At 37.7% G+C, this 19538-nt stretch overlaps 3 protein-coding genes across 3 annotated transcripts; all 3 read left to right on the top strand.

The window, feature by feature from the left end:
• Window positions 1–4709: 4709 nt before the first annotated feature.
• Window positions 4710–6458, top strand: LOC111408796 (heat stress transcription factor B-4-like). Its single transcript, XM_023038568.1, has 2 exons — window positions 4710–5150; window positions 5322–6458. The coding sequence occupies exons 1-2, from the start codon at window positions 4908–4910 to the stop codon at window positions 6141–6143; spliced, it is 1065 nt and encodes a 354-aa protein (XP_022894336.1). The 5' UTR covers window positions 4710–4907; the 3' UTR covers window positions 6144–6458.
• A 3881-nt stretch (window positions 6459–10339) lies between these two features.
• On the top strand, window positions 10340–12730 carry LOC111409393. The gene is made up of 5 exons (XM_023039446.1): window positions 10340–10617; window positions 10714–10802; window positions 10977–11444; window positions 11565–12274; window positions 12482–12730. The coding sequence occupies exons 1-5, from the start codon at window positions 10340–10342 to the stop codon at window positions 12728–12730; spliced, it is 1794 nt and encodes a 597-aa protein (XP_022895214.1).
• Window positions 12731–13803: 1073 nt separating this feature from the next.
• Window positions 13804–15276, top strand: LOC111409392 (uncharacterized mitochondrial protein AtMg00810-like). The gene is made up of 4 exons (XM_023039445.1): window positions 13804–13882; window positions 14281–14595; window positions 14681–15030; window positions 15142–15276. Exons 1-4 carry the CDS (start codon window positions 13804–13806, stop codon window positions 15274–15276), a joined length of 879 nt encoding a protein of 292 aa, XP_022895213.1.
• The last annotated feature ends 4262 nt before the right edge of the window (window positions 15277–19538 follow it).

Genomic DNA, 19538 nt, shown 5'->3' with positions numbered 1-19538 from the left:
TTCGTTTTCAATTTCAACAAGTTCCATTTAGTGTCCACCTAAGTACTTAAATACTTATGTATTTTTTTCAATTCTAACCACAAGAGGGTAGAATACTTATTCATACTGAAAATAAAAGAAACATAAGTATAGGAAGGGGGCATTGGACCAAACCTCCTCCCAATGGAGATACAATATGGGAAGTTTAACTGAACTTTAGTCATACTTCTCATCATCGTGTAACGTGTATAATATATAGTTGGCTCATGATCACTTCACACTAATCATTATCATTGTCGAAGTTCATAAATTTGTGCATATTACTCCATTTATGGCAAATCTAAGCTCCATCAATATCGTTATGCATGTATTCAAAAGCATCAGCTGTAAATAGACCTATGATTAAGATGCAATTTTGTAATCCCACAATGCTTGTGTCTTGACAAATATGATTTGCAACTAGATTACTAGTTGTTGGCTCATTAGCTTCCTTGCAATCTCTCTAAGGGCTAGTAACATCGAGTTGATCTAGAAGATTTTGACTTGATAGACCATGAAATTGAAATTACTTCATATACTAGTTATTCCACTGCAAATTTCAATTTTCATGTTAATAATCCAATAAGCAATTAAAATTTCCGTAAAACAATATTTAACACAGTATTAAAACTAAGACTCCCAGTTGCTCTCGAGTTTCTATTGGGAAACTCTAGAGAACCCTTGAGTATTCATTCAGAAGTTTCGCGATATTGTATTTAGTTTGTCTTAGGAAGTAGGTCACGGGGATAAGGCCAAAACTAGAATTAAACTTTAGAGTGGACTAAAATTTATAATTGAGATAGACGTGGACTAAATATTATTTTGACCAATGTTAAAAGGTTGAAGAATTTTTGGACCAATTTTATCATTCAAAAAAATTGACCCAGATCTACATGGACTGTTTGTCCTATTTAGCTTCTTAACCAAAGGGTGTGACGGTAGAGATGAAGAAGACCATGTTACGCTAAATGCTATTTTAATAAGCTTAAGTTGAAAATTAGATCTAAACAAAATCTTCTTAAGTGTAAACAAATTAAAATTCAAGATTTTTCAACTTAACTATCATAATTAGAGCATTATTATTTGTCAACCATCATATTTTTTTGCCAGAAAATAGAAAATTAATTTAAAAAAAAAAAAAACGGATTTATCCATTAATGCAACTGGCGAGACCTGAAATAGAAGACAGTCCACAAAGATGTCTCTTGTAGCAGATAGAGGACATATCAGCGGCTGAGCCTGAGTGGCACCATAAACCCTACAGAGACAAAACCGTACCCTTCGTCCTCTCCAATAATTTCAGATTGCCACTTCCTCGTGTTCCCTATTACATACCCCCACCACCACCCATTAATCCAATTTATACGAATCCATGCATATTGCAGGAGAGCCTTTGATTTGAAGACCATCTTTGATCATATTCTTAAAGAGAGAAACAAAAAAATAAAAAATAAAAATGTTTGTATAAATACATTTAAACATATAGATTTGTTTTTGGTTCTATTGGTGCAGATAGGGTCCAGTGGAACGGACAAAAGAGAGTTTGAAAAGAGACAGAGTTGAGTTTGGACGAAAATCAAAATTAAAACAGTAAATAAAGTGCTGCCCTCTCGATACTTATAAATTGTCCTGTACAATTCATCTGTACAAACAATTTTATTCTTTCGTCCTTACTAGTTTGAATAGACAGACATTAAAATATATATTTATACACTCAGACACACATACTAAAGTATATACATCTGTCAGTACATCATGTGTGTTAATCTAGGTTTAAAAAAATGTGGGTTTTAATTATAAGTAGTATTTGGGTGTGTGTTTTAAGCTGTCTCTCCTAGGAATTCTCATTATGTCAGCATGATTATTAAATTTTTTGAAAGAGTAGGTATCAGTGGTCATGTGAGAGCTGGTGGGGTTCATTTCCACTGCCTTCTTAGATATTATAGAATAGAATCTTCTTGTCTACTCTCTACTAACAATAAACATTTTAAATATTTTTGTTCATGGATTGGTATTACATTGATAGATACACATCCTTGTTAAAGCTGCTGACAATTTGTTCGAACCCTTCAATTTACCGAAAGTCTATTTGTACAAGGTGATGTACACTGTTAGATATAGTGCTGACGGCACTGCATTGGGCATTGTCAAAAAATGATCAGTATTGACAGCCAATGCAGTGTTGCCAATACTGCATCGGACATTGCACAGGGTGCAAGTAGCATTTCTCTTCAATTTATCCTTTCCACTTAGGAAAAAGAAACAAATTTCTCACAAGAAATGAGTTGAAAACAAATTTAAATACGTTATAAGTTTATAATCTATGTAACACAAGTTTTTCCCTAGAAGAGTAGTGTGGCATGCACAGTTTTACAGTCAGAGTTACAGAATGAGGTTAAAAATGATTCTTAAAAAGTAAAGACTATTAGAGCATATGAGGTACCTCTAGATCGATGCAATTACATGTGATATATTCCCATAGTGTGCTTGTAACATGAATAAGTGAAGAGATGTTTAAGAATAAATATAAGGAAAAATCCAAAATAAGTATCACGAGAGCATATCACAAAATAAAAAGGAAGGCCTGTTTCCATGTCAGCCGCTGAAACTCTACAGAAGAAAAATGCAGAACTGTGCATGTGTGTGTGTGTGTGAAAACTGGCAAGAAAGAAAACATTTTAGAAGTCGTCTTCTTCTTCTTCTTGTTCAGAGTTTAACAAATCATTTTTTATTTTTGAACATCGGGATATGAAGCTGACGCTGTTTCTTCATGTTCACTTTTGCTTAATTTGATAGAATAATAATTAATTCATTTTTCTGTACAATATTCGCTTAGGATGCAGTTGGTTTCCATTTTCATTTGCAAAACGATTTTTAGTTTTCCCGAAAACAGCACGTTTTCTGCATTTTCGACATTTATAACTGAAAACGATAAAAACGATAAAAAGTCATTTTACGTTTTCAGTTATAAATTTTAACTCGTTTTCGAAAATACGTTTTCGAAAATGACGGACCAAACGCATTTTTCGCATTTCGAAAACAGAAAACGAAAAATGGGTCGAAAACGGCAAACCAACCACGGCCTTAATTTTTGGAATCTTGTATATACATTGGTACAACAAAGTTTATAGGCCTGTTGACTCGATTGAAATGAAATTTTTGGCAAGAATCTATTTAGAAAGATAACTAGATTTTTTTATTTTTTTTGGTGATTAGAACAATAATTTGGCTTTATGGAATCTCTTAGTTAAAATGCAGTGTTCAAGTCTTTGACCATCCATGTCTAGCATCCGGCTCTCTTATCTCTCATAATTTTAGCATTTATATCTAACAATCATGAATGTGGAGAACAGCCAAACTCTTTTTTCGAAAAAGATAAAAACACTCATAGTCGTAGGCACTTTTTTCCCCAATAATGAGTAGTATCAAACCCAAATGATCAAAATAATCAGTTGTGTATCTTTGTTAAATAATTACTCTTTAATTTTCCTTTCCTACCTACTATCAAAATTGAATCAATGCCTTTGTTTTCTTAATTTCTGGTTTTATAGCAAATTCTAAAATGTGTTAATGTTCATGCAGATGAACTTGAGCCAAGCCATTTAAAAATCAATTAAGCTTCTCGTACAAATGAAATTTACAGAAAAATTATTGATGCACAAGTGGCAACACTACATTGATTGATTTAACAATTTTTTTTGTCCAACAACCAATGAAATCTTGTCAAACGACATTCTGGCAAAAAAATTGTTGATCATTTCTATACACCTAATAGGATTGCTTAAAAATCCCATCACGTAGTTCGATGTATGGCTTTTCCTTATTAAATATGCAAAGAAGCAGAAGCAGTAGGAGTAGAAAATGATGGGGATTCGCTCCTCAGGGCATAGCTCAGTGGTGCAAAGGACATGAGTGAGGTTATCTCACGCCTTGTTGGCAATCGCAGTGTGGGGGTTCGATTCCTAAGACATAGAATTGGACTTCTTGTAGGCGTAGTGTACAGACAGCTTTTGTTTCTTAATCTGTTGGAGCGCATCCCGCGATTTATCCTTCTCACAAAGCTCTAGGGGCGGGACGGTGTGGATACTCAAAGTTGGAGTTCAACCTTTATTTAGAAAATGATGGGGATTCGCTATTTGTGCGTGAAAGAGAAACACGCAGTCAGTGTGTGTATGTGTATCTGGGTTGGTGCCATTAAACAACAAAGAGAAAACTACAAAAGGAAACTACAAAACACACCCGTTTGACGTGAACCTTCATAATCTTCCATTTCTATTTCTTTTTTCCATTCTTCCATACCAGGGGAATCTTGTTTTCAATTACCAAACTGCCCTCAAATTCCTTCAACTGAACTTGTTACACCAAAAAATTACAAGAAAATATTTTTCTTGGATAAGATTTCGAGATAAATGTTGCAAAGTAGAGGAAAAAGTAAATACAGAATGTAGAAAATAGTAAAAGTTGTTCAATCACCAAAATACGTTCTTTACGTTTAAGATGATTCATTTTTTCATAGATTAACGACTTGATTTTCTTTAAAGATTAAAGGCAAAGAAAAAGAGAAAAGTTATTTCTAGAAAGGACATTGAAAAGGGGGAGAGGGGTGGCACCGTAAATTCTCTTACCTCCGCCCACTAATGCAGTGCGTCTGTTGTGCGTGAGTGTGTGCGCGCGCAGAGAGAGAGAGAGAGAGAGAGAGAGAGAGCGTGTCACGGGTTTGTCTTGAAAAGCCCTTATTTCACAGTCCACGGACAGACACATATTCCTCTCTCTCTCTCTCTCTACTACAAACCCGAGGTGAGGTTAATATAAAAATTCACTTCTCACACAAAATAATCATCATCTGTAGATTTCTCTGATCAAAGCCAACATTTTGTTCATCAATTGCTATGATGCTAGATAATTGTGAAGGGTTCTTATTATCTCTAGATTCGAACAAATCAGTTCCGGCGCCGTTTTTGACAAAAACTTATCAGCTTGTTGATGATCCGAACACAGACCACATTGTTTCTTGGGGAGAAGATGATACAACCTTTGTTGTTTGGCGTCCACCGGAGTTTGCGAGGGACCTTCTTCCCAACTATTTTAAGCACAATAATTTCTCTAGTTTTGTTCGCCAGCTCAACACCTATGTAAGTAATTCTTTATTTACAGATAGACACATCAAATTATTATGTCTTTATCATTTTTTTTTATTTATTATTATTATTATTTTTTTTTTTTTTTTTTTTTTTTTTTTTTGGGGGGGGGTGAAAATTTTTTTTTTTTTTTTTTTTTTGATGTTTGGGTGGTGATGAAACTAGGGTTTCAGAAAAATTGTACCAGACAGATGGGAGTTTGCGAATGAGTTCTTCAAGAAAGGGGAGAAACACTTGCTGTGTGAGATCCACCGGAGAAAAACATCTCAGCCGCAGGTGACTTTAAACCATCACCACCCTCTCAATCAAACTATGAGTGGACAGAGTTTCTTTCCGTACCCTAGCCGAGTCAGCATCTCTCCACCTGACTCGGACGAGCAGCAACCAAACAACCACTGGTGTGACTCACCGCCACCACTCTCTTCCCCCACCAGTATCTCCGCTGCAATAAATGGCACAAGTGGTGATGCCACCTATGCTTACAACTCAGTCACAGCGCTTTCTGAAGACAACCAAAGGCTTAGGAGAAGCAACAACATGCTTGTTTCTGAACTAGCCCACATGAGGAAACTATACAATGATATCATTTATTTTGTTCAGAACCATGTAAAACCAGTGGCACCGAGCAACTCTTATCCTACATCTTTATTCTCTACTAATACTGCTGCCACACCCATCATTAGTTCTTCAACTGTTCAAAGGCCATTAAACCAGCTTATTGGGTACCATCAGATGGCATCAAACCCTAAACAGGGTAATTCTTTTCTGGGCTCATTCAACAACTCTACTAATCCTAGCAAGACTTCACAGAGCAGTGTGACAATGGTTGAAGACCAAAGCTGCAGAACTAAGCTCTTTGGCGTGCCTCTCTCGTCCAAGAAAAGATCACATCCAGATTATTCTTCTTCCGTGGAGATAAACAAGACAAGATTGGTCTTGGAAAAGGATGATTTAGGGTTGAACCTCATGCCGCCTTCTCCATGTTAGCGTTCCCAGATGCCCTTATTCAAGATTTTACCAAAAGAAAAAAAAAAAGAACTTTTCGGTTTATTCTCTAGCGCTTATTTTCATTAAGTTTCTGTTTTCTTTCGATCTTGAAGTTTTAAAGTCCTCTAGTATAAGCGTATATTTAAATGGACCTTCCATTGCGTGTGAGAATTTGTGACTTGTTCTGTGTAAATATAACTATAGTGGCGGTGTTACCTTGCTCCCCCGCCATGAATTCAGGTGGGTTTTGTTTAGAGTGTAACAAAAGATCAAATCAAGTCCAAATCCCCAAAGGTAATATCTTTTTTAGTTATATGACTATCTTCTTTGCATTCAACTCCCTTTCATGATTGGTTATCTACTCCTCTTCTCCTTCTTTTTCCTCTCTTTCTGGTTTTGTTATCTGAATATTTCAGCTAGATTAATAAATGCACAAGGACAGAAAAGAATAGAGAGAGAGAGAGAATGTGAGAGAGAGAGATGACCCTGGACCTGAATACTTTTCTTTTTCAGTTCTACTTGGAGGAAAACTCAGAAAGATTGCAGCCTGACTGACTCAATGGCAATTTTTCTTGTTTTTTGCTTCTCTTATCAATGCATTTAATGAATTATACGTACAAATCTGACCACATATCTCCGAGAAACTAGTACGTCTTCTTCAATTTGGATTAGCTTTTTTCCACCAATAACTTAAAAATTCACGAATTAGTGTAAATTTAGCAGCATCATTATTGTTTTAATTATCAGTATTATTGTCATTATTACCGAGAAGAAAGCCTCCCCGCCCACCCCACTATGTTTTATAGGAAAAGAAGGCCATGATGATTAAGGTTAGGATCTCCCAATATTTCTCCTTTTATCTGAAACTGTACAATCATGCGTACCCAAACAAAAATGAAAAAGTGAGAAACACATGCACAGAGAAGAGAACAAAATGGTAGTAAAATTATAGTTATTATTTAAAAGACAGGGTGTGTTATTCTCTGAAAGCGAAATGATGGAAGAAACTGAGTGACAAACAATGTGGTTTTAATATGTTTCTGTCAAGGCTTCTATACTTCTGATACCCAGAAAACCTTTGCCTTTTCCTACTTTAAGCATCTGATCTATCTCTTTATACCTTGTATGGATTCTCCACCTCTCTCTTTCACTTCTTCCAACCCACCCCACCCCCAAGAAAAGGTCTTCTCCATCGCACAAAAATCTAAACAGTGACAGATACTTCTCGACTGTTAGGTAATTAGATGCATCTATAATGTGTATATAATTCATTTAATCCAGTACTTTGTCTAACAACGAAATACGGTAAAGTTTCCACATAAAGTTTGACTAAGTATTGTCTTCTTAACTTTTGCTTTATTGACTAAGAGTAGTGATACAATATTCATATTGCAGACAAAAGAAATACTTTTTGGAAACTCAAAAATAGAGAATTATTAATCAAGAACTAATTAGAAAGAAGAGAAGGGTTATTTTGAGTTTTCTATTCAAATCTAATCTAGAGAGATTCTTGGTCGTGCAAAGATTTGGTCTCATGTACGCTATAAAAACCCTAACCCTAGTTAGCTAGGTTGTCTTTTTGTAGTGAGGGTGTGGCACGTGACCGCGAACTTGCACGTGCTGCTAGAAGGGTAGAAGATAAAGAGAGTAAAAAATCAGAAAAAAGTGATACTAAAACTTATCATCAGGTAAAGATGCTTTAGGAAGAGTAATTGTATGTTGCTTAACAGCCGAGTTTTGAAAGTTGGGAAAGCGAAGGGAAAGAAATTTGTGAAGAGACTTTATTTTTGCTCCATTTAAGCCCCTTTAGTGCACTTTATTGACATTATGTTTATTAGGACACTTTATTGACAATTAAACATTGGTTTAATTTATGTACACTTTACACACGTAGACGTGAAGTTTCCGAAAGACAATACTTGCTTTATTGGAAGGTCTAAAGCTTTTTCTATTTTCAAATTTTCAAAAATTCATGCAATCATTTAGCATTTGAACTTAGTAGAAATGCAATGATCTAATGTTCCTAATTATAACATAGAATAGTTGAGGACAAGTTAATTATGACGTGGCGATAATTTTAAAATATTGAGATTGTAATTAGACTATAATGACATCCGGTTCCCCTCTTGCCAATCTTAAAAGATTTACAAGTTGAATTTTATTTCGATTGTCTTTCAAAAAATTTGACTAATGACTTGCTTTGCTCACTACATAAAATGTAGGTCAATTATCTTGGTTCAACTTCAATCTTGTTATTTGTTTTTGACTTTCTAAATCTCAGTGTAAAGAACAAATCTTCTTGGATAGGGCCTACGGCCCGGTGTCCCCTCCAATAGGGAGGCGCCAATTCGGTGCCCTAGACGTGGCCTTGTCTGTCCAATATGGTTTGCGTGTAAAGGGGTGGAAAGTCCATTTCTCATTATACCTGCTCAATCAAAGCATAAAAATCCTCTTTCGGTCTGATGGATCATCATCCAGAGGCTATATAATCTTTTTCGTCAATAAAATTATAGAATTTTTTGCTTAAATATTCCATTTTGTACGTCCTTGAGGTATTCATTCGGTTGACTGAATCCCAAAGGCAACCATTGATTTACTCTCACATCGACTTTTACCTTTAATTTTAATTTAACTTTTTATTGATTTAAGGGTAGTTAGTGATGGACTCTTAACATACCCGTGGGTAAATAAGGTGAGTGCAATGAAATATAAAGGATCCAATAAATCCTCTGCAGTCACTGGTCCACTATCCATTGCATGCAGCCTTCTGTGAACATATTATAAAGAGCATGTTTGGCTAAAGCCTAAAATAAAGCAACTCGTAACTCTCAATCGGCGCCTTCGATCGATTGGATGTTGAGGTGGGTTCACTTCCTCATTTACCACACAATCTCCAGCGACATGAATTTTGGCCTTCGGATTAGGTGGGGGTAGATTAAGGAAGAGTATATTGGATTTTTTAATTTTTTTGTTAAAATCTTTTTACTTATATTAGTTGGTCAAAGACGTTTTGGATGATCCAAGTATTTACCACAACTGAGTAGAATATTGACCAATTTTATCCAATTCCTTCACTGTGAGTATAATATTACCATGAGTATTATAATAGTAAATGTTAGGAAAATGTGTAATTGGCAATCTGTGACTAAAGGACCTATTTATCAAAATTGTAAAGTCAAGGACTAAATTGTACAGGTCAAATAGTTCAGGGACTAAAGTTGCAATTTTGTAAAGGTCATAGCATAGGTCTAGGGTAAAGTGGGATGCTTTGAAGATGCAAACGGCGCATTGATGTCGCTGGAGTTTCGCCCTGACCTTGCTAGAGCCAAAATTGCAGAACTAACCTCGCTGGAGTTTCGCTGGTCTATCGCCTGAGCAAAGGTACGTCGCTCGAGTTCCGCCAGGACCTCGCTCAAGCGACTGTGTTATCTGGCCTTTGGTAATTTTAATGCCTCGCGAATTTTTAACGCTCTATATTACCAAATTCGACCTACTATATAAACAAAACGATCGATTTTCATTAGATACCTTTGGCAAACATCAAAACAACAATTCCTCTCAACTTCCAAAGGATCAAGAGCCAAAATAAATTCATTCTTTTCATCTTTGATTCTCATGGTTCTTTGAATAAAAACATCAACCCTCACAAAACCAAAACACCCTTTCATATCTCCACATAAACTTCCAAAAGATCATCTGTTTGAAGATCCGGGAAGGAAATTGCTTGAAGAGCTGGAGTGCTTGGTGATTCACAGGAGGTAGAAGATATTCAACGCTAGGATTTTGGCGCAGATTTGCAAAATCCAAGATAGATGTGGTCGATACAGTAAGGAGGTCAGAATATTGTTAGAATCAAAAGTGTCTGACATACTGTAAGTCAATATCTTCTATAGTGGATCTCTACTGGTTTGTGCCCGGAGTTTTTACCCAGTTGGGTTTTCTCCGTCAACATTTTGTTGTGTTTTTATTGCTTTCTATTATTTATTTTTCAACCGGTAATTCAACTTAGGTAGATAAAGTATGTGAATGAATCTAGGCAATGCATAATTGATGTGACTTGTTGCATCAGTTAATTAATTGTTTTAATTCCGCATAAACACCTATTCACCCCCCCTCTAGGTGTTGGTTGGGTCGAACTATTGCTTTTTCAAGTGGTATCAGAGCTAAATCTCAAGTCCTGACCCATAGTTGTCTAGATGAGTCAATCACATTCTGTACCTCCGTATTTTGACGGAAGTAATTATGCCTATTGGAAGGTTAGAATGCGTGCGTTTCTTAAATCTTTAGATGAGCATGTTTGGGTAAGTGTGCAAAATGGTTGGAAACCTCCCTCTACTATCGTATCAGGAACTGTTAACCTTACCGACATATCACTATGGACTAAGGATGAAATAACTGAGTGTAATTGGAATAGCAAGGGTCTTCATGCCCTGTTTATGCCCGTGTCTCTCGAAGAGTTTAGGAGAGTGTCAATGTGTGAATCTGCTAAAGAGGTTTGGGACATTCTTGAAACCACCCATGAGGGAACTAAAACGATAAAGAACTCTAAGTTACAAATGCTAACTTCTAGGTTTGAAGAAGTGAGAATGAAGGATGATGAAATGTTTGACGAATTCTATGCTAAATTGAATGACATTGTTAACTCTAGTTTCAATCTAGGTGAGAAAATTCCCGAGTCTAAAATTGTGAGAAAAGTGCTTAGGTCCCTACCCGAGAGATTTAGGCCTAAAGTCACTGCCATTGAGGAAAGTAAGGACCTAAATGAAGTTAAAATTGAAGAACTGGTAGGATCGTTGCAAACTTATGAACTCACTATTACACAACCTAAGTAAGAAAAGTCCATAGCCCTAAAATCCATCAAAGAAGATGAATTTTCTGATACTGAGTCACTTAGGGACGAGGAAATCGCATACTTTGTTAAGAAATTTCAAAAAGTTCTCAAGAATAGGAGAAAACCTCAGGATAAAAAGAGTGGAGCTCCTAGCAGATTCACAAAAGCAAAAACTGAAACGTTCAACAATAAAGGGTCGAGTGATAAACCACGTTTGGTTAGGTGCCATGAGTGTCAAGGTATAAGTCACTTTAGGAATGAATGCCCTAGTTATAAGAAGAACCAAAGAAAAGGGAAAGGTAGGGCCTTAGTTGTCTCATTTACAGATAATGAATCTGAGACCAGTGACAGACAGGAATCTTCTAGTAGTGAGGACGAAGGAAACTATATGGCATTTGTATCAACTGTTAAGAGTGAATCTGATAAGGAGAGCGACAAGGTTGAGGAAGAACTTCCAAACGATAATTCTAGTAATGAGGAAGAGGATGACATAGACATACAAGAAGCTTATCAACTTTTATTTAAGGAGAGTCTTAAAATCAAAAAGGTCAATAAAGCCCTACTCAAAAAGGTTGATGAACTTGAGAGAGAAAAAGAGAAACTTGCTAGTAATCTTCAGAATTCACTTAAGAGTGGCAGTGAGTTAAAGTGTGTCAATGAGAAGTTAGAAGATAAGATTAAGACTTTGACTAGTGAATTGGTGAAATTTAATGCTCATCTTCAGACTTTCGTAAGTGGGACTAAGAAATTGGACAATATTTTGGAAATGAATAAGCCTGTAGGAGATAGGAAGGGTCTAAGATATGTTGAGAGTAATACACATGTTGCTGGACCTTCTAAGACTGTTTTTGTTTCTGCCTCTAAGAAAGTTAATGCTGTTAGTAGTTCAAATAAGGGTAAGAATGTTCCGAGAGAACAGAGCCATCAATCACGTAGGAACTTTATACCCAGATACCCTCAGCCACGTACCTTTGAGCCTAGGTTCATTCCCACCTATCACCACTGTGGAGCCTTAGGACACACTAAGCCTAGATGCTATAGGTTAGGGAATGAGCGTAAAAATCTGAACATTCCTAGTCAGGTTAGCTTTCTGTCTAATCAGGTTAGTCATTTAACTGAGATGCTTACTAAGCTTACTAGGAGTACTTTATCATCTAAGAAAGTTTGGGTCAAAAAGGGTGATCTAGCTAGACTTTCAGGTCAAGAAAAGTGTTTTGTTGCTCATGTTGCATTGAAAGCCCAAAATTACAACATGTGGTACCTAGATAGTGCATGTTCTAGACATATGTGTGGTAATAAGGTTTTATTCACTACTCTTGATGAATGTAACGGTGGTATGGTTACCTTTGGAGATGGGGGTTTTGCACCTATTCTTGGCAAAGGTACTGTACAAATACATAGTTTACCTGTGATCTCTAATGTGCTTTATGTGGAAGGTTTAAAGTCTAATTTGTTAAGTATTAGTCAAATTTGTGATGCTAATTTTGAAGTGAGTTTTGTGCAAAAGATATGTACTGTGTATGATTCGTTTGGTGGGGTGGTTCTTGAAGGGGTTCGAACAACTGATAATTGTTATGGAGTCTTGCCTAATTCTAACTATGTGTGTAGGAGTGCTAAAATTGATGTGAGTGAACTCTGGCATAAAAGATTAGGTCATTTGAACTATAAGAGTCTAGTACAACTGGCTAAGAAAGAATTGGTAGATGGTTTGCCTAAGATAGGTCCTAGTGAAAATGTTGTGTGTGGACCATGTTAACTAGGCAAACAACTTAAGGGGAACCATAAGAAGACTTCAAAAATTCTGACCAAAAGACCCCTAGAATTGATACACATGGATTTAATGGGACCATCTAGGACTAAGAGTTTATGTGGTAAGCAATACATTCTTGTTGTGGTAGATGACTTCTCGAGATTCACATGGATAGAATTGCTTAGGGAAAAATCTGATGCATGTGATCTCATAAAATCTTTGTGTAAACGGCTTAGCAATCAACTAAATCTCAAAGTGTCTAGAATGCATAGTAACCATGGAAAAGAGTTTGAGAATTTTAATCTTGAAAGTTTCTGTATGGATGAAGGGATATTGTATGAGTTCTCTTCGCCTATCACTCCTCAACAAAATAGGGTGGTTGAAAGGAAGAATCGGGTTCTTCAGGACATGGTTAGAGCCATGCTTCATGGCAAGGGACTAGCCCTACATTTTGAGGAGAAGCTGTTAATACTGCATGCCACATAATTAATAGAGTTTACCTTAGACCCAAGATCGATCAGACTCCATATGAGATACTTAAGGGTAAAAAGCCTACTGTTAAATACTTTCGAGTGTTTGGGAGTAAATGCTACATTTTGCGTGATAGAGAGAACTTGAGTAAGTTTGAATCGAAGAGTGATGAAGGAATCTTCTTAGGGTACTCTAGAAATAGCCGAGCATTTAGGGTGTATAACTTACGTACTCATGTGGTGATGGAGTCAGTAAATGTTGTGATAGATGATGCTGTGAGTGAGGGGGAGAGTGTTGAAAATTGTGATAAAGATGGTGATCTTATAAGTTCTAGTGATCCTACTGAGCCACCTGTGTCTGAATCATCTCTTAGGAAACCTGAAACACCTGAAAAGAAAACATTTCCACAAGATCGAGATAAAGATCCTAAGGAACCATTGACTAGGGTTAAGTCTAATCATCCTAAGGACAATATCATTGGGGATCTAGATGAAGGTATGAGGCGTCGTAGGAGAGTACTGAACAATATAGCATACACTAGCTATGTCTCTCAGGTAGAACCTAAGAAAGTTGAAGAGGCTCTTAATGATGAGTGTTAGGTGAATGCGATGCATGAGGAGCTCAATCAATTTGCGAGGAACAATGTGTGGATCTTAGTTCCCAGACCTGAGAATTGTAATGTTATAGGTACTAAGTGGATCTTTAAGAACAAGACAGATGACCAAGGTACTATAACTAGGAATAAGGCTAGACTAGTTGCTCAGGGTTATACTCAAGTTGAAGGAATTGATTTTGATGAGACTTTTGCCCCTGTTGCACGACTTGAGTCTATTCGGATTCTGCTTGCTGTTGCATGTACCCTAGGGTTCAAGTTGCATCAAATGGATGTTAAGAGTGCCTTCTTGAATGGACTTCTTCAAGAAGAAGTCTATGCGGAACAACCAAAAGGATTTGTTGATCCTAAGTTTCCCCACTATATCTACATACTTCACAAAGCCCTCTATGGTCTGAAGCAAGCTCCTAAAGCTTGGTATGAGAGACTTACATCATACCTTGAAGAACATGGATTCTCTCGAGTGGTGCAGATAGGACCTTATTTATTAGACATGTTGAAGAAACTATCACCGTTACTCAGATTTATGTCGATGATATTATTTTTGGTTCTCTTCTTGAGTCTTTAGCTTATGAGTTTGCTGAGTGTTTGAAGCAAGAATTTGAGATGAGTATGGTTGGGGAGTTGAGTTATTTCCTTGGACCTCAGGTGAGACAGACAGAGGATGGACTGTTCATTTCACAGTCTAAGTATGCTAAGGATCTAGTTAAGCGCTTTGGGCTGGATAGTAAGAAGCATACTAGGACACCTATGAGTACTAGCTTGAAGTTAGGTCGTGATGCTTCAGGTAAGAGTGTCGATCCTTCCCTATATAGAAGCATGATAGGTAGTCTTCTTTATCTCACAGCTACTAGACCTGACATTGCTTTTAGTGTTAGAGTGTTCTCGATTTCAGGCAGATCCAAAAGAATCACACTTAAGCTCTGTTAAACGCATCATTAGATATGTGAGTGGAACGGTTGATCTAGGAATATTCTATTCTAGGAATTCTAATCTTGACTTGGTTGGTTACTCCGACGTCGATTGGGCCGGGAACGCAGATGATAGGAAAAACACGACAGGGGGTTGTTTTTACATGGGTAGCAATCTCGTAGCCTGGTTGAGTAAGAAACAGAATTCTATATCTCTATCCACGGCAGAGGCCGAATACATAGCTGCAGGGAGTTGCTGCACTCAGCTTCTCTGGATGAAGCAGATGCTGAGTGATTATGGAATTAGTCAAGTGAGCATAACTGTTTTCTGTGATAATACAAGTGCTATAAATATTTCTAAGAATCCCATTCAACACTCTCGAACAAAACATATTGACATACGACATCATTTTATTCGTAAGCTTGTTGAATCACATGTAGTCTCTCTCGACCATGTCTCTACTGATAATCAATTGATAGATCTACTTACGAAACCACTAGATGGATTGAGGTTTAAATCGCTTCGGACGGCTGTTGGTGTTTGCTCACCTATCTGATCATGGATTCATGCATATTCATGCATTCATCACATATGCACCTAGTCACTTCATATCTTGCATGTGATCTGTGTGTGTGTGATGCATTTTTGATTGTTAGTTTGTCGTTTAATCTTCTTTTGTGTGTTTAAATATGAAAATAAATAAAAATAAATAAATAAATAAATAAAAATAAAATAAAATAAACATAGTAATCATAATAAACCATAAAAATAAAATGGGATTTTTTTGTGTGTGCCTTTTATGTGCCGATAATGACTTTTGCATTAAAGATCAAACTCTATTTTTCATCATATGTACAAGTCTGAGGTTCCATTATCATTCTCTTTGCCTATGGAGTTCTGGGTATATGGTTCGTCATTCATTTTTGCACAGCACACACCGTAGTCCTGTGAGTGAGTCTTGACCGCATGGGTGAGACTTGGGATGGTGTTCTTCTGTGATTGGGGTTATGTGTCCATTTGACTTGATCTGGGACTAGTGTCACCTAATCATATTGTCTTTCCCCACTTTTATTTTGTTGAACTTATGACTGTCTTCGGGGCCTATTTGACTCAAACAATTAAGCCTGAGGGGCTTCTAACCTGGTGCCCTATGGTCATCTGACTTGGGAGTCACCGGCCCAAAGTTCATTATCGGGGTCATTTATGTCGCCTAATGGGGATAGCATTGCACTTAAGTTCTTTCGTTAAAAAAAAAAAACTTATGGAATCATACAGTTAGGGGGAGTAAAATTGTGACAATCGTAATATTTGATATAGGTCCTCGTGGAATTGGATTTGACTATCACTTGGTAGACATACACCTCTGTCTGGTTGTTTTCACGTGTCCTTTCTCACTAATTTAAGGTTTTTGAGTCTTACTTGCATGGACTACGTGGCACTTTTCACGATGATGTTTTGTATACACTTTACTCCACGGGATTTTGAACTATGTGTGGACTTACGATTTGTTTATGTGCTGAGTGTCGAAGTTGTGACTTTATGCTTATTGTTGGTATAGTTTACATAATTGTTCCCATGCTTCGTGTTTCCGATGCTCTGCACTTGTCTTATTTTTGAAAATACACGATTTTGGGCTAATTTCATCATTTCTTGATAATTGTGTTCTTTTTCTCCATATTCAAAAATTTAGTGCTATTTCTGACATTTGACCTTCGCTCGAGTCTCGCCTGGACTTCGCTCGAGCGACAAACGCAGAACGCTTTTCCCTTGAGTCTCGCCCATGTCTCGCTCGAGCGGCAGTGCCTTTTTAAGAGTCCCCGATTTCATTTTTCGCGCAATTCTTCTCCATTCTCTCATTTTTTCACCAATTGCTCCGACTCCTTCACAATTCATACATCACACTTGTTTCTTACACAATTTCGAAGCCCCTAACATATATTGGCTTCCAGATTTCAACATTTTCACAGAGTTTTTGAGGTGATTGTTCTTTTTTCGTTTTTTTTCTTTTTTTTCCTCCTCTTATGTTTCGTTTTTTTTATTGTATTTTGATTGTTTCTTCTTCCCTTGTTATGATCTTCATGCCTTTCTTGTTTGTTATTCTTCTCATTTTGCATCATAAATTACATTCAATTGTGTGTTCTTCTATGGTTTAGTAATGGAATTTTCGTGTTTTTTCGTCCATGTTCATGTTGTTCGTTCTTGCCTTCCGTTAATCCGTTTGATGTGTGGTTTGTTTCATTTTAAAGCCCTTGTATTCTAGTTTGTGGGACTATGCTTGGATGCATGCTTGGGTTTCGTATGTGCTTGGAATTGTGTGCCGAAGTGACGCCCGTCATGTGTTCGATGAAAGTCCCCTGTTATGTTTTGTTTGTTTTCCTTAGTTTGTGTGTTTCAGTTTTTCCTCCTCTTCATTTCGTCTGTGTTTCATTCTCGTCACGTGACTTATTGAGTATTTTTACACATATTTTTGGTGTTTCTTTACTTCATGCTTGGTTTGCTCTTAGGGTCGTTCACGTTTTTCGATGCATCTCTTTCGTGCCTCATTTGTGTGTGCATTGTACCCCGTGCATTCTTCATCTTACTAATTAAGTTCCGTCTCTCCATGTGCCAGATGGCCCGTAAGCGTTCTCGACCTTCTGCGCAGCCAGTTAGTGGTTCGACGTCGTATAGTCGTTCCAGATTTATTTCTTCTACAGCTCAGGAGGTCTTCACTTCTCAGTTCTCCTTACGCCCCATTCTCATGGAGCGTGAGGTAATCCTCTCTGACCTTCCTGTTGACATCGTCGCCATCTTTGTTTCCCGGGGTTGGGAGCCCCTTCTTGTTGGTCTTTCACCTCCTCTCCCACTCCTCGTTCAGGAATTNGTGTTCGATGAAAGTCCCCTGTTATGTTTTGTTTGTTTTCCTTAGTTTGTGTGTTTCAGTTTTTCCTCCTCTTCATTTCGTCTGTGTTTCATTCTCGTCACGTGACTTATTGAGTATTTTTACACATATTTTTGGTGTTTCTTTACTTCATGCTTGGTTTGCTCTTAGGGTCGTTCACGTTTTTCGATGCATCTCTTTCGTGCCTCATTTGTGTGTGCATTGTACCCCGTGCATTCTTCATCTTACTAATTAAGTTCCGTCTCTCCATGTGCCAGATGGCCCGTAAGCGTTCTCGACCTTCTGCGCAGCCAGTTAGTGGTTCGACGTCGTATAGTCGTTCCAGATTTATTTCTTCTACAGCTCAGGAGGTCTTCACTTCTCAGTTCTCCTTACGCCCCATTCTCATGGAGCGTGAAGTAATCCTCTCTGACCTTCCTGTTGATATCGTCGCCATCTTTGTTTCCCGGGGTTGGGAGCCCCTTCTTGTTGGTCTTTCACCTCCTCTCCCACTCCTCGTTCAGGAATTCTATGCTAATATTCATGATATAGACGGCTCGTCTTTTCGAGTTACTCTTAGAGGTCATTCTTTTAGGGTTACTCCGTCGGCTGAAGCTCATGCTTTAGGTATACCTCAGATTACCCATCCGACTTATCCATATATTTTACCTTCTTCTATTCCGGTCGATTCTCTTGTTCGGTCGACGCTTTTGAACACCCCGTCTATAGGGGGCCTTCGGCGATGGCCACTGGGTCATTACCTACTGATCGTCAGGTGTTGTTGCGCATAGTGTGTACAAACCTGTGGCCGGTTGCCCATACCTCTTCCTTACCTATGGTGCGTGCCCGTTTTCTTTATGCCCTTCTTCATGGGGACTCGATCGACTTTTCTAGTTTTGTGTGCCAGAATATTCTGGCTTCCTTTCGTACTCCTGGGAGTCGGATCGGGTTGCCTTATGCTTGCTTGATTCATAGGGTTGCTTTGTCGTTGGGTGCTTCCTTTCCAGAGGGTTCGACTTGTCGCATAGGACGTCCGATAGGACAGCAGACCATTCATCAGAGTCGATCCATGTACCTTCATCTTCCTCTTCTGCTCAGGCTATAGGTCAGGTAGCGGCCGTTGATGTTTTTGATCTTTCAGAGCCCTTTGATCCTATTACTGAGATTCTTACTGGGGGTTCCCGTGTGTTTCTCCCGCATCGTACGGGTTTTCCTTCGACCATTCCACTTAGTTCTGCCTTTCCTTCGACATCTACTTCTGCTCCTGGGGTAGCTGCTTTGCCCGTTGACCCCATGGTGACGCTTATGGGACATATGTCTACTTTGGTCGAGCAGCAGGCTCGTATGATGGCAGAAATCACGCAGTTACGAGCTGCGTCGGAGCGTCAGTCAGCTGAACTTTCTTCTTTTCGTCGTGCTCTTGCAGTGTGTCAGCGTCATTTGCATTGGATTCGTGATAGTATAGAGGAGGACACGAGTGCTGAGAGCGGAGCTGAGTCTTCAGATGCTGGTGGTACTGCATCGTAGTTAGTTAGTTCATTGTTTTGATCTTTGTCCTTTGTGACAAAAATGGGGAGTAGATATTTGGATAGATAGATCGATAGATCTTCAATTTTTTCGTAATTGTGTAGATCGATAGATCTTCAATTTTTTGGTAATTGTGTTATACTTCATGACTAGATTAAGTTTTTTTTTTATGTTTTGGCAATATTGATGTATGTTTTTGGTGTTTTTTACTTACATTATTATTGCTTCTTAATCTGGTTAATGACATATGATCGATTTCTTATTTACTGTTTCCATTTCATATGCTTTTACACTTGGTATTTGAGTTTTTGATTTTCAAGAAACAGGTTCAACAAGATATTGCTACTTTAGTTGAATAGATAGGTTGTTTGGAGTCATGTTTATTTTTGTCCTTGATTGTCATATGTATTTTTGTCACAGAATGCCAAAGG

This window comes from Olea europaea, chromosome 14 (assembly GCF_002742605.1).
Source record: "Olea europaea var. sylvestris chromosome 14, O_europaea_v1, whole genome shotgun sequence".
Taxonomy (NCBI): Eukaryota; Viridiplantae; Streptophyta; class Magnoliopsida; order Lamiales; family Oleaceae; genus Olea; species Olea europaea.
This window is presented reverse-complemented; position numbering and strand designations above follow the sequence as displayed.